This window comes from Carcharhinus amblyrhynchos, chromosome 2 (genome assembly GCF_965287045.1).
Source record: "Carcharhinus amblyrhynchos chromosome 2, sCarAmb.v2.hapA, whole genome shotgun sequence".
NCBI classification, from domain to species: domain Eukaryota; kingdom Metazoa; phylum Chordata; class Chondrichthyes; order Carcharhiniformes; family Carcharhinidae; genus Carcharhinus; species Carcharhinus amblyrhynchos.
The window spans coordinates 137,975,785-137,991,432 of record NC_137325.1 but is presented as its reverse complement, the minus strand read 5'-3'; the positions used below and the strand labels follow the sequence as shown (position 1 = coordinate 137,991,432).

Sequence of the window (15,648 nt, the reverse complement as noted above, 5' to 3'; positions counted from 1 at the left end):
TATAGGACCCCAACTGGTCACATTATATATTAATGATTTGGAAGAGGGAAATGAGTGTATTATCTCCAAATTTACAGATGATAGAAAGTTGGGTGGAGGGGGAGTTGTGAGGATGATGCAGAGATGCTTCAACATGATTTGGACAACTGGATGTGTGGGCATGTGCATGGCAGATGCAGCACATTGATGCAGATCAATGTGAGGTTATCCACTTTGGTAGCAATAATAGGAAGACTGTTGTAGGTAAAATAATACCTCTGAGACTGTTAGTGAGTCAAAATACAGTTATTTTTATTTCAAAGCTCCGGCTTTTGTTCCAGAGCTTAGGGAGAACTGGCTCCTAAGATTGGACTGCTAGACTTCTTATGGAACACAAATACAAACAGGTATTTATACATCATGAGTCTTAGTAACAAACATGACATAAACTTCCAATTCCAGTCAAAACTTTTGATCTTCCTTCCTCAATTACAATGCCTGTGACTGCTTCAGCATCTCTGTCTTTGAAGTTATTTGTGTGATTAATATAAATAGGCAAGGCTTGCAATGTCTGCAAAATAACATCCACACCAGACCATCTATATTCACATCTGACCATTTGTCTTTACTTTCACATCTGACCACCTGTCTTTATGAGAGTTAAAGAATGAAAGACATAAACAAGTAATTTACATTAACGCCGGGAGCAATATAAGCCTGGGGAGATCAGCCATGATGAAGGGTTATGTTTATGATATATTCTAGGTACAAAATTCATTAACTCTTTCCCTCCTTCAAGGTACAAAATGCATTAACCCTTTCCCTACTTCAAAGACCAATTATTATTTAAATGGGTGTAAATTGAGAGAGGATACTCAGCAAGATCTTGGTGTCCTTATGCATCAGTTGTTGAAAGTAAGAGTGCAGGTACAGCAGACAGTAAAGAAGGCAAGTAAAATGTTGGCTTTCATGGCATGGCTTCGTGAAAGGTAAATTTTCATAATTTATTAAAATTTTTCAAGGAAGTCTCAAATAGAGTGGATAGAAGAGAATCAGTACTGTATTTGGACTTCCAGAAGGCGTTCAACAAGGTACCTCTCAAAACATTAAGTCATAAGATAAGAGCTATAGTTTTGGAGGTAGTAAATTGACATGGATAGCGAATTGGGTAATGGGCAGGAAACAGCCAGTGGGGCTAAGGGATTCTTTTTCAGGTTGGGTACATGTGACCAGCAGGGTTCCATAGGAATCAGTGTTGGGACCGCAACTGTTTACTATGTATATTAATGATTTGGAGGAAGGATGCAAATGTGGATTTCTTCCGGGTGCTCTGGTTTCCTCCCTGTTGTTGCTGCAGGATGAACGGCCTTCATCTATATTGTAGGAATTCTTTGATTCTTGTAGTCAAATTTACAGGCGACACAAAAATAGGTTGAAAAATAAGTTGCATGAGTGATACAAATAGTTTACAAAGAAAATCTCTGGAATTCTCTGCCCATTGAAGTGGTGGAGGCTGCCTCGTTGAATATATTTAAGTCACGGATAGATAAGATTTCTGATAGGCAAGGGAATTAAGGATTATGGGGAGAAAGCGGGAAAGTGGAACTGATCCACTTCAGATCAGCCATGATCTCATTGAATGGTGGGGCAGGCTTGAAGGGCTAGATGGCCTACTCCTGCTCCTATTTCTTATGTTCTTATGTTCTAGATATTGATAGATTAAGTGATTGCGCAAAAAGCTGGCAAATGGAGTATAATGTGGGCAAATGTGAAGTTGTTCATTTTGGATAGGAGAACAAAAGAACAGAGCATTATTTAAATGGAGAAAAACTGCAGAAAGCTGCAACATAAAAGGACTTGGGAGTCCTTGTGCAGGAAATACAGAAAGCTGGCGCACAGGTGCAGCAGGTAATCAGGAAGGATAGTGGAATGTTGGCCCAAGGAGGTTGGAGCTTAAGAGTAAGGAATTCTTGCTGCAACTGTACAAAGTGTTGGTGAGACTACATATGGAGTACTGTGAGCAGTTTTGGTCCCTTATTTAAGGAAAGATTGGAGGCAGTTCAGATACGGTTCACTAGGATGATACCTAATATGGAGGGATTGTCCTTTGAGGAAAAGATTAAACAGATTGGAACTCTAATTAGAATTTCAGAGAACGAGAGATGATCTCATTGAAAGTAGAGGATTCTTAAGGGGCTTGACAGGGTAAATGCTGAGAGGATGCTTCCCCTCATGGGAAAATAGAGTTTAGGACTATCCTCTCATGGGAGAGTCTAGGACCAAAGAGCATAGACTCAGAATGAAGGGGCACCAATTTTAAGACTGAAATAAGAACATAAGAACATAAGAAATAGGAGCAGGAGTAGGCCATCTGGCCCTTCGAGCCTGCCCCGCCATTCAATAAGATCATGGCTGATCTGTTGTGGCTCAGTTCCACTTTCCCGCCCTCTCCCCATAACCCTTAATCCCCTCTCTTATCAAAAACCCATCAACCCGCTTCTTGAAAATATTTAGCGAGGCAGCCTCCACCACTTCAACGGGTAGAGAATTCCAGAGATTCACCACCCTTTGAGTGAAGAAGTTCCTCCTCAACTCCGTTCTAAAATGCCCCCCCTTTATCTTGAGGCTGTGCCCCCTAGTCCTGCTGTCTTTTTTGAGCGGAAAGAGTCTCTCCACCTCTATCCTATCCATCCCATTCATCATCTTATACGTCTCAATGAGATCTCCCCTCATTCTTCTAAACTCCAACGAGTACAAGCCTGGTTTATTCAGCCTCTCCTCATAGCTCAACCCCCTCAACTCTGGTATCAGCCTAGTAAACCTCCTCTGCACTCCCTCCAAGGCCAAAATATCTTTGCGCAGGTGCGGCGCCCAAAACTGCACACAGTACTCCAGCTGCAACCTCACCAATGCCCTATACAGCTGCAGCAAGACCTCCCTACTTTTATATTCAATCCCCTTCGCTATGAAGGCCAGCATCCCATTCGCCTTCCTGACCACCTGCTGCACCTGCGGGCTGGGTTTTTGCGACTCATGCACAAGGACCCGGAGGTCCCTCTGCACCGTTGCCTGCTGCAGTTTTTCGCCCCGTAAGTAATAGTCCTTCCTACCATTCTTCCTACCAAAGTGGACCACCTCACACTTGCCAACATTAAATTCCATTTGCCATTTCCTGGCCCATTCGCCCAGCCTTTCTAGATCCTTCTGCAGACTCTCCACACCCTCCGCACAATTTGCCGTTCCCCCAATCTTGGTGTCATCCGCAAATTTCGACACCCTACACTCGGTTCCCTCCTCCAGATCATCTATATAAATGGTAAAAAGCTGAGGCCCCAGCACCGACCCCTGGGGCACTCCACTAGTCACCATCCGCCAATCCGAATAGCACCCGTTGACCCCCACTCTCTGCCTCCTATTTGGCAACCAATCCTCTATCCACGCTAACACCCTACCCCCAACTCCAAGTCCCCTGACCTTCTGCAATAACCTCTTATGAGGTACTTTGTCAAACGCCTCCTGAAAATCCAGAAAGACCACATCCACCGGCTCTCCTCTATCGACCGCCCTAGACACATCCTCATAGAACTCCAGTAAATTTGTCAGACACGACTTCCCTTTAATGAAACCGTGCTGCGTCTGCTCTATCAAGCAATTGCCTTCAAGATGCCTCGCAATTTCCTCCTTAATGACGGATTCTAACATTTTACCTACCACAGACGTTAAACTAACCGGCCTATAATTCCCTGCCTTTTGCCTGGCACCCTTCTTAAACAACGGCGTAACATTAGCCGTTTTCCAATCTTCCGGCACTTACCCGGAATCCAGCGACGTCTGGAAAATAACCACCAATGCATCCACTATAACCTCCGCTGGCCTTCATAGCGAAGGGGATTGAATATAAAAGTAGGGAGGTCTTGCTGCAACTGTACAGGGCACTGGTGAGGCCGCAGCTGGAGTACTGTGTGCAGTTTTGGTCGCCGCACTTACGCAAGGATATTTTGGCCTTGGAGGGAGTGCAGAGGAGGTTTACTAGACTGATACCGGAGTTGAGGGGGTTGAACTATGAGGAGAGGCTGAATAAACTAGGCTTGTACTCGTTAGAATTTAGAAGAATGAGGGGAGGTCTCATTGAGACATATAAGATGATGAATGGGATGGCTAGGATAGAGGTGGAGAGGCTCTTCCTGCTCAGAAAGGACAGTAGGACTAGAGGGCACAGCCTCAAGATAAGGGGGGGGGGCAGTTTAGATCAGAGTTGAGGAGGAACTTCTTCACTCAAAGGGTGGTGAATCTCTGGAATTCTCTGCCCATTGAAGTGGTGGAGGCTGCCTCGCTAAATATATTTAAGACGTGGGTAGATAGGTTTTTGATAGGCAAGGGGATTAAGGGTTATGGGGAGAAGGTGGGAAAGTGGAACTGAGCCACGACAGATCAGCCATGATCTTATTGAATGGCGGGGCAGGCTCGAAGGGCTAGATGGCCTACTCCTGCTCCTATTTCTTATGTTCTTATGTTTTTCTCTCAGAGGGTTTTGAGTCTTTGGAACCCCTTACCACAGAAAGTTGTGGGGATAGAGTCCTTGTGTACATTTAAGACTGAGATAGATAGATTTTTGATCAGTAAGGGCATCGAGAGTTGTGGGGAAAGAGCAGGGAAGTAAGCATGAGGAATGTCGGATCAGCCAAGATCCTATGAATGGCTGAATAGACTCAAGGGACGGAACAATCTATTCCTGTTCCTATTTCTTATGATCTTATGATCGAGACAAATTGAAAATATAAACACAAATGCAACTGTTTCTAGTTTCTCTCCTGGGATTTGAACAGATCGGGATTAACCATCCAACTGTACCCTAACAATGTGGAACAAAGTAATGCCTAATTCTATCCTCATTCAACATTCACATACGATATGAATTACTGAATAGTAATCAGAACTATGAGCTAAGACTTTTTTTTAGGTTCCTGGCCTGATAGTGCTGAGACCACGAAGTGATATCCCAAGTGTCACCACTGTTGAAATGAATCATTTCAGCAACAAGCAGTGACCTCCTATGCATCACGCATAGAAACCCATCTACCTCGGATATCTCTTTTATCGGCTGCATGGAGATTAAAAGCATGGATCCAAACCTTAACAGAAACAGTAAGAAAAAATAAACAGGGAAAAAAAATCACGGAAAGGATACATTTCCAGCACCAATACAAGTGTTCGCTTGGTTTCGAACATATCGAGTAAGCAGGAAATCTTTGGATGGTTAACTTTGGATAAAATGGCAAATTCTTCATAAGCTTGTAACCTGGTACTTCTTTTAAGTGAGATAAATTTAGCAGCACAGGAAATCTCACTCTGTTTATTCACAACTCTCTTCACAAAACCATACGAGCCTCTTTAAACAAAAAGGAAACACAATACATTGATTTTAGGTTTTAATGATGTTTCTGAGCATACACTGTAATCAACATAGTTCAAGTACTTCAGCAGCTTTGACACTTATTTCTCCTTAATCAACACATCATTGCTGCAATTACCCAAGGTTCCTTCGATAGCACTTTTTGAACTTCTACCACTTAGAAGAACAGGTGAACGGAAACACTGTCACCTGCAAGTTCTCCACCATATTTCCCTGACCTGGAAATATTATTTCTTCATTGTCACAGAGTCAAAATCCTGAAACTCTCTTTCTAAGCACACAGACAAGCAATTTACGAAGGTAGCTTATCACTACCTTCTCAAGGTCAATTAGGGATGGGAAATAAATACTGGCCTTTTCACAAAATCCATATCCCACAAACAAATTAAAAGAAATCACAAGAAAAACAGAACATAGAACACGACAGCACAAACAGGCCCTTCGGCCCACAAGTTGCGCCAATTACATCGATACCTACCAAGCCATAGAACTATCTGTAACTCCCAATCCCATTAGATCCCATATACTCATCCAGAAGTCTTTTAAAAGACCCCAGCGAGTTCGCCTCTACCACCACTGACGGCAGCCGATTCCACTCACTCACCCCTAACTTACCCCTAACATCTCCTCTGTACTTGCTCCCCAGCACCTTAAACCTGTGTCCTCTCGTAGCGACCTTTCAGCCCTGGGAAATAGCCTCCGAGAATCCACCCTATCTATTCCTCTCAACATTTTATAAACCTCTATCAGGTCGCCTCTCAACCTTCGTCTCTCCAGGGAGAAGAGACCTAGCTCCCTTAACCTATCTTCATAAGGCATGCCTCCCAATCCAGGCAACATCCTTGTAAATCTCCTCTGCACACTCAATAGCTTCCACATCCTTCCTGTAGTGAGGCAACCAGAACTGCACACAGTACTCCAAGTGGGGTCTGACAAAGGTCTTATAAAGTTGCAGCATTACCTCCCGACTCCTAAACTCAGTCCCTCGATTAATGAAGGCCAGTACACCATACGCCTTCTTGACCACATCCTCCACCTGCGAGACCGATTTAAGAGTCCTATGGACCCAGACCCCAAGATCCTTCTGCTCTTCAACACAGCCAAGACTCCTACCCTTGATATTGTACTCCTGCATCCCATTGGTCCTGCCAAAATGGACCACTACACATTTATCCGCATTGAAGTCCATCTGCCACTTCTCCACCCAGTCTTGCATCCTATCTATGTCACGCAGCAACTTCTGACATCCCTCCAGACTATCCACAACACCACCAACCTTCGTATCGTCGGCAAACTTACTAACCCATCCCTCCACTTCCTCATCCAGGTCATTTATGAAAATGACAAACAGCAAGGGTCCTAGAACAGATCCCTGGGGCATCCACTGGTGACCAACCTCCATGCAGAAAAGGACCCATCCACAACCACTCTCTGCCTTCTGCAGGCAAGCCAGTTCTGGATCCACAAGGCCAAAGCCCCTTGAATATCATGCCCTCTCACCTTCTCAAGAAGTCTTGCATGGGGGACCTTATCAAACGCCTTGCTGAAGTCCATGCAAACCACGTCCATCGCTCTTCCTTCGTCAATGTGTTCAGTCACATTTTCCAAGAACTCAACTAGGCTCGCAAGGCATGACCTGCCATTGACAAAGCCGTGCTGACTATTTCTGATCATTCTAAACTTCTCTAAATGCTCGTCAATCTTGTCCCTCAGAATCCTCTCCATCAACTTACCAACCACTGAGGTCAGACTCACCGGTCGGTAATTTCCCGGGCTATCCCTGTTCCTTTTCTTGAAAATAGGAACCACGTCCACAATCCTTCAATCCTCCGGAACCTCTCCCGTCTCCATCGATGATGCAAAGATCATCGCCAGGGGCTCTGCACTCACTTCCCTCACCTCCCACAGTAACCTTGGGTACATCCCATCTGATCCCAGCGACTTATCTATCTTGATAGGATTTAAAAGTTCCAACACATCCTCTTTCTTAACATCCACATACTCAATCTTTTCAATCTGCCGCAAACCTGTAGTACAACCTCCCAGACCACTTTTCACCGTGAATACTGAGGCAAAGTACTCATTAAGCACCTCTGCCATTTCTTCCGGTTCCACACAGACGTATCCCCCTTCACCTTTTATAGGTCCTATCCCTTCTCTTCTCATCCTTTTACTCTTCACATATTTGTAGAACGCCTTGGGATTCTCCTTAATCTTACCTGCCAAGGCCTTCTCATGTCCCCTTCTGGCTCTCCTAATTTCCTTTTTAAGCTCCTTTCTACTAGCCTTATAGTCCTCTAGATCCTTAACACCTCCTAGCTCTCTGAACCTTTTATACGCCTTTCTTTTCTTCCTGACTAGGTTCACCACAACCTTCATGCACCACGGCTCCCACAACCTACCAAAACCTCCTTGTCTCATCGGAACGTTGTTGTGCAGAGTTCCAGTCAAACATTCCTTCAAAATCCGCCACCTTCCTTCAGTACTTTTCCCCAAGAACGCCTCCTTCCAGTTTACTTGTCCAATTATCTGCCTGATGACTTCATATTTCCCCTTACTCCAGACAAACACCAGTATAATTTAATGAGAATCTTACTAAAATGGAAATAAATTTATACGGCTGGCCACTTACGTTTCTGGTTAATGGAAACTCCAGTGGGTATTTATTTCTTGTTCATTCATGGGATATGGGCATCCCTGGCTACGTCAGCACTTTTTGCCCATTTCTAACTGCCCTTGAGAAGGTGGTTGTGTGCTGTTTTCTTAAACCACTGCAGTGATGTAGATATACCCACTGTGCTGTTAGGGAGGGAGTTCCAGGATTTTGACCTAGCAACAATGAATCGTAATATATTTGCCAATAAGAATGGTGTATGGTTCGGAGGAGAACTTAACATAGTTGTGTTCCTATGCATCTGAAGTCCTTGTCCTTTTTAGGTAATAGAGGTTGTGGGTTTGGAAGATGCTGTCGGAGGAGCCTTGGTGAAGGCTCTTTAGCTTTTAGTTGAAAGCTGGCAGCTGTTGCAGGCGGTTGGATACAGACAATGAAACAGCAAATAACTCTCTCTCAACTCTGCTAGGGGAAGCTAAAGAGAAACAAGCTCTTTTAGCTTTGCTGTAAGAAAAACTCTATAATGGAATCATGGTTCAGATAGCCAATGCCAAAGATCTAAAGAGCAACTCGTGAAGACGGTAAAGAAATGAAAAATTGTCTCTAGAAGGTTTGATGGGAACAAAGAAGAAATTGGAAAATAGAACAACATTCTATTCAGAGATATCAGATAAAGCTGACAAGAAATGGGTTGAAGATATTAATGAAATATTTTCTAAAAGTAATCCTAAAATTTGAACTGTCTTATTAAATTGTTAAGTACTGGCTGGATAACAGAATCGGTGCCACAGTGTAACCCTGAAATCTTGGCATCGTCTTACTGCTGAACGTGGAGCACGTTGCTCTAGTAAAACATATCTTTCAGAATTTTGAAATGTAGATCATTAATTGAACCTCTTACTGTGAAAGAAAATTTTAAAGCATATCTTCAGAGTGGAGTGTACAAACTCTCATATGATAATCATTTGGGAGGATTCTGAGCAGAAATCCACAAACACTAACTTTGTAGCTTCAGATAGGTTTTGTCATCCATGTTAATCTTAAAATCTGTGCGCATTAGCTAAAGAAGTAATAAAGGAATATTGTATTATAATCCATTTTCATGTTTAATAAATTTTTTTTCTTGTTGTTAAAACTAATTAGCAGTCCTGTAACTCTGTTCCTCCATGTTTGAAAAAGAAGTAAAAGCCACAGTCTTTTGATCCAGGATTCAGTTCTGGGACCTTCCCATCCAGTTGTAACATCAACTGGGATTGTGACAATTGGGGCCATTGAAGCTATTCAGAGTAGCAAACCCAACTCTTGCCTGAGAAAAAATGTCAATAAACATTGTACTGGTAACTCCTTCTTGATTGTACACCAAACATACTGCTTGATCTGGCTGGGTAAGTTCAGTGTTTTACAATAGCTCCTTGACCTCAAAAAATATAGCTGAACAGCTCAGTGTGCTGAATAAAAACCACTTCTACCTCAATCATAGATTCCTTAAACAAACATGAGTGGATTTATGATCAAATAAAATTAGTGAGAAGTATATAATAATACAGGAATTACATTCAATTAGAAAGATCTGATCATAATTAGAGTTCTTTCCCTTTTGTCATTACTCTTGCTAAATATTGATTGCAGGCAAAAGAAAATTAATTAACAATTCTTCAATCATTGGTATTTTTGAGAAATAGATTTGTGCAGGTATAGTTGATTGGCCATGCTAAATTGCCCCTTAGTGTCAAGGGTCTAGCTGGTAAAATACGTGGGGTTATGGGGATAGGGCCTAGGTAGGATTATTATTGGTGCAGGCTTGATGGGCTGAATGGCCTCCTTCAGCACTGTAGGGATTCTATGAAACTGTCATTGATGACCTTTTGTTAAAACATAAGGGGTTACATTTTACAGGCCATCATCAGGTGGGAAAACAGGGGGATGGGCCATTAAAATGGATGCTGTGCCATTGGTGACATACTGCTGGCCCATCTGCAGCAATTTTACAAGCAGTGGAGAAGTATTAGGTGGGTTGTCCATCCATGCCCAATTGAGCTGGATTATACTTTGAAGGTGGGCTCCTTGTACCCTTTCTCTGCTTGGCTGGCTCACCCCACTTTAATTTTTTGGCCAACAGGCCTCCAGAACAAACATTTGCCTCATAAGAGCTGTTGGTAAAACAGAGGCTGGCAACTCTGCAATACTGACAGCACCAGTGGGAGTGGTGGTGACTATCAGTAAAGCAACAAGGACATTGAGGAAGTGCTCAGTGACAGTTCAGACCTCCAGTTAATTCTGGTATCTCACTCAGCAGGAGGAGGTTGGGGTAGGGATGGGAGTGATTTGCATATTGCAGAGAACAGTGAGGACCTTCATTAACATAATACTCATTCTACGTGTTCACCTATAATCCCTAAATAAAATGGGGTTTAACAAATTTAGCAGTGGGACCAATGATTCTGCAGATTGGGCAAAATGCCATTCCACTATTAAATTGGTACCTTTTGCCCCATTTAACACCCAAAAAATGGGTTCAATTTACCTTTTTCTGCTCTGCTACCTTCCAGTTATGTGGAGCTGCAATTCATATTTGGCTGAGTGCCAAATTCTCTGTCCTTATTTGCAGCAGCAGCGGAGCATGAATGGCCAAAAATTCAGGTCGTGGGCTTTGCTGGCCCTTAAGAAAGTGATGAGGAGCTACCTTCTTGAACCACTGCAGTCCCTGAGGTGTAGGTACCCCCAACGTGCTATTAGGGAGAGAGTTCCAAGATTTTGACCTAATGAAAGTGAATGAATGGTGATATATCTCTAAGTCAGGATGGTGAGTAGTTTGGAAGGTGGTGATGTTCCCAGGTGTCTGCTGTACTTGTTCTCCAGATGGTAGTAGCTATGAGTTTCAAAGTGCTGCCTATGGAGGTTTGGTGAGTTCCTGCAGTGCATCATGTAGATGGTATGCACTGCTGCAATTGTGCATCTGTCTTGGAGGGTGTAGAAGGGTGCAAATCAAGCAGGTTGTTTTGTCCTTGATGGTGTTAAGCTCCCCAAGTACTGTTGGAGCTACACCCCCTAGGCAAGTGGAGACTATTCCATCTTACTCCTGATTTGTGCCTTATAGATTGTAGACAGGCTTTGGGGAGTCAGGGGATAAGATAATCACAGTAGGACCCCTAGCCTCTGACATGCTCTTGTGACAGCAGTAATTTCATGATTAGTCCAGTTCAGTTTCTGGTCAATGGTAACTCTCATGATGCTGAATTCAGCGATTGTAATGACATTGAATGTCAAGGAGCAATGGTAAGATTCTTTCTTTTTGGTGATGGTCATTTCCTGTCTCCTGTGTGAGGTGCATGTTACTTGCCCACTGTCTATAACAAATGAATCTTGCTGATTTTGAACATGGACTGTTTCAGTATCTTAAGAGTTGTGAATGGTGTTGAACATTATGCAATCATCGGAGAACATCCCCACCTCTACCTTTAGGATGAAAGAAAGATCGTTGATGAAGTAGCTGAAGATGGTTGAGCCTGGGACACTATCTTGAGGAACTCCTGCAGTGTTGCCCTGGAGCTGAGATAGTTGACCTCCAACCACTATAACCATTTTTCCTTTGTGCTAGTAATGATTCCAACCAATGGTGTGTCTGGGGCAGGGGAGGAGGCGGGGGATGTGATTTGGGGGTTCTCCTGATTCCCATTGACTCCAGTTTTGCTAGGACTCTTTGATGCCATATTCAGTCAATTGCAACCTTGATGTCAAGGGCAGTCTTTCTAATCTTGCCTCTGGAACTCAACTCTTTTGTCCATATTTCGATCAAGGCTATAAGATACACTTTACAGTGATTGTTTATTTAATTTGGTTTCTTTTGTGGTTTAGTCAAGTCCTCAATGCTACATTAATTCTGTGTTGAAGAGGATTCATAATTGAAGCTTGGTTACTTAAGGTTGCAATCAATGTAAATCCAATGGGCAGAGAGTACAATCATGATCAAGTCTCGTTAAATGAATGTCATCAAATTATTAGTTACTTCTCATTGATTAACAACATTAAGACAATTATTTGGTTTGAGGGGCCTAAAATTGATATAGAAATGGGTCTTGCAGGATATTTAAATTACCTATTTAACTGTTCAAGTATTTTTATTAAAAGTAAGGAATCATTGCAAAAACAATCAACTAGCCAAACTTTAGAGGTAAACTTCAGTGTAAGGACTCATTCAATAACAATAATTTGCATTTATCTCAGCAATACTCTACAACACAAGGCATGGTCTTTCTTGTTAGTAATCTTTTCAGTTGTTGAGTATCTCCAGAGTAATATGCTCATTATTAAAACAGTAATAATGCCTTACTAGAAGAACTTGAGAATTCCCTGACAAATGTATTTACCTTCCAATTTCCTCTTTAACATCATAGTAGGAACGCAGTTTTCTTCTCCCCGCTAGCTTGAAGGAGCATTCTTTATCAACTTTTGTTTCTGAATTGCCCATAATTGAACAAGAAAACAATATTAAGATGTAAAATTGCATTATTCACTTTTGTTTTTAAATCATCTGATGTCAAGGCAATATTTAAGGAAAGGCAAGGAGTCCTCCCAAAAGGCCGCCATTTGTTTTTTACTACCAAAAAGAAGGCAAATTAAGTGGTCACTCATCTCATCTAAATTCTCTTGGACATTTCTGGCACAGTAAAGCTGCCTGATTTGTTTACATAACAGGAAAAAGTCAACATGTGAGGCACTGTAACTAAGCATCAATGAAGTGGAAAATTAAGCGGTAGTGCTGTGGTAAGGATTAAGGGAGCAATCCTACCGGCTTGTCATGCCAGCTGATCAGCAAGCTGATAAGATCACGAGAGAGGTGAAAAACTGGGTTCGCGCCCAGGTTCTTGCCTCCAGCGATCTTGCCGACTCTGGATTGCTGGCATGATCAGCCTTGCCCCAGGAAAACAGACTGATTTGGATATTTAAATCTAATTTTAAGTATTATTAGTATGCCCAGGACGGAATCATCGTGCTCACTTGCCTTTAAGGCCTGGGCAGATCACATATGGTCCCCACCAAAAGGAACCTGACTTGATAGTCTCGCCAGTTAGACCAGAGGCCATTGAGGCCCCTTGTGTGGTTGAGGGTGGGGTTGGATAAGGGGCAGTGCCCCTTGGGGAAGGGGCAGGGCTTAAGGGGACGCGGGGGTGAGGATGATAGGGCTGTGCACTCCGCAACTGGGGGCTGGCTGGAACAGTGATTGTCGGAGGGGGGGAATGGTGGTGGGTGGTATTGGGGTAGCAATCATTGTTGGGGAGGGAAGGGGAGGGAAGGAGGGGGAGAGTGTATCGGGGCAGTGATCACCTGGGTGTGGCCAAAACTGGATCAAAGATAACACTTCAAAGAGGTTCACAATTGAAAAAAAAGTTCAAAGAACAAAGAACAAAAAACATTACAGCGTAGGAACAGGCCCTTCGGCCCTCCAAGCCTGCACTGATCATGCTGCCTGGGTTAAATAAAACCCTCTACCCTTCCGGGGACCATATCCCTCTATTCCCATCCTATTCATGTACATGTCAAGATGCCCCTTAAAAGTCACCATCGTATCCTTGGCAGATGGAATACAATGTTGGCAAGTGTGAGGTTATCCACTTTGGTAGGAATAATGGTAGGAAGGACTACTACTTACAGGGTGAAAAGCTGCAGCATGCTACAGTGCAGAGGGACCTGGGGGTCCTTGTGCATGAGTCGCAAAAACCCAGCCTACAGGTGCAGCAGGTGGTCAGGAAGGCTAATGGGATACTGGCCTTCATAGCAAGGGGGATTGAATATAAAAGTAGGGAGGTCTTGCTGCAACTGTACAGGGCACTGGTGAGGCCGCAGCTGGAGTACTGTGTGCAGTTTTGGTCGCCGTACTTGCGCAAGGATATTTTGGCCTTGGAGGGAGTGCAGAGGAGGTTTACTAGGCTGATACCGGAGTTGAGGGGGTTGAGCTATGAGGAGAGGCTGAATAGACTGGGCTTGTACTTGTTAGAGTTTAGAAGGATGAGGGGAGATCTCATTGAGACGTATAAAATGATGAAAGAGATGGATAGAGGTGGAGAGGTTCTTCCCGCTCAGAAAGGACAGCAGGACTAGAGGGCACAGCCTCAAGATAAAGGGAGGGCAGTTTAGAACAGAGTTGAGGAGGAACTTCTTCACTCAAAAGGTGGTGAATCTCTGGAATTCTCTGCCCGTTGAAGTGGTGAAGGCTACCTCGCTAAATATATTTAAGACGCGGGTAGATAGGTTTTTGGTAGGCAAGGGGTTTAAGGGTTATGGGGAGAAAGCAGGAAAGTGGAACTGAGCCACTTCAGATCAGCCATGATCTTATTGAATGGCGGGGCAGGCTCGAAGGGCTAGATGGCCTACTCCTGCTCCTATTTCTTCTGTTCTTATCCACTTCCACTACCTCCCCCGGCAACAAGTTCCAAGTACTCACTACTCTCTGTGTAAAAGATCTACCTTGTACATCTCCTTTAAACCTTGCCCCTCGCACCTTAAACCTGTGCCCCCTAGTAATTGACTCTTCCACCCTGGGAAAAAGCTTCAGTGACAGGAGAAGTACAGGAGAACATTCTTGTGTCAATGGATAACGGAAAATATGTAATTCATGCCGCCACCAAACACAGCCAGCATTTTCAATACTGGGGGGCGGGGGAACGCCTCAAAAATGTTCTAAGTGCTGAATCTGTGGGAACACTGGTGTAAATCACAATTGTTTTTTCATTGGAAGTTCAGATTTGAATCTCCCACACTCTGTGCACTGCAGAGGTCACAATTGTGAATATCATTAAAAGCTTAGGGGAGGGGCCTATTCTCGCCAGAGTAGGACATAGGATGTGAGAATTCAGTCCTGAGCCCGATAATTACATTTAAATAACATTAAAATAAGATTACTTAACTGCTGGTCCTGCTGGTTTGCTGCATGGTCCTGACCATGCCGATATCCTTTGCTGGGAGATGCGCGCACATCAGGAATGCATGCACAAATCCCACGAATCAGCGCACGCCTGATTCTCCTGTACCGACCCGCCAAAAAATTAGTGGGTCAGAATGAGAGAATTGCTCCCCCCAGAAATTTTCAGGGGGCATCTTACAACACAGCTTTGCTAGCCTCCAAGATTGCTATAGCCTGCTGTATGAAGCATAAGAACGTAAGAAATAGGAGCAGGAGTAGGCCATCTCGCCCTTCGAGCCTGCCCCACCATTCAATAAGATCATGGCTGATCTGAAGTGGATCAGTTCCACTTTCCCGCTTTCTCCCCATAACCCTTAATTCCCTTGTCTATCAAAAACCTACCTACCCATGACTTAAATATATTTAGTGAGGTAGCCTCCACCACTTCAACGGGCAGAGAATTCCAGAGATTCACCACCCCTTGAGTGAAGAAATTCCTCCTCAACTCTGATCTAAACTGCACCCCCCCCCTTATCTTGAGGCTGTGCCCTCTAGTCCTGCTATCCTTTCTAAGCAGGAAGAATCTCTCTACTTCTACCCTATCCATCCCCTTCATTATCTTATACGTCTCTATAAGATCTCCCCTCATCCTTCTAAACTCCAACGAGTACAGACCTAGTCTATTTAGTGTCTCTTCATAGGTCAACCCCCTCATCTCCAGTATCAGCCTAGTGAACCTCCTCT

General features: G+C 43.6%; 1 protein-coding gene across 1 annotated transcript in view; it reads right to left on the bottom strand.

Moving 5' to 3' along the window:
- The window catches only part of obscnb (obscurin, cytoskeletal calmodulin and titin-interacting RhoGEF b), a 696,366-nt gene that overhangs the window by 72,466 nt on the left and 608,252 nt on the right, over positions 1-15,648 (bottom strand). Inside the window, exons 107-108 of the mRNA XM_080214757.1 lie at positions 12,371-12,458; positions 5,168-5,368 (exon numbers count right to left, since the gene is read on the bottom strand). Coding sequence (XP_080070883.1) covers positions 5,168-5,368; positions 12,371-12,458 — 289 coding nt within the window. The remainder of the gene's footprint in view (positions 1-5,167; positions 5,369-12,370; positions 12,459-15,648) is intronic.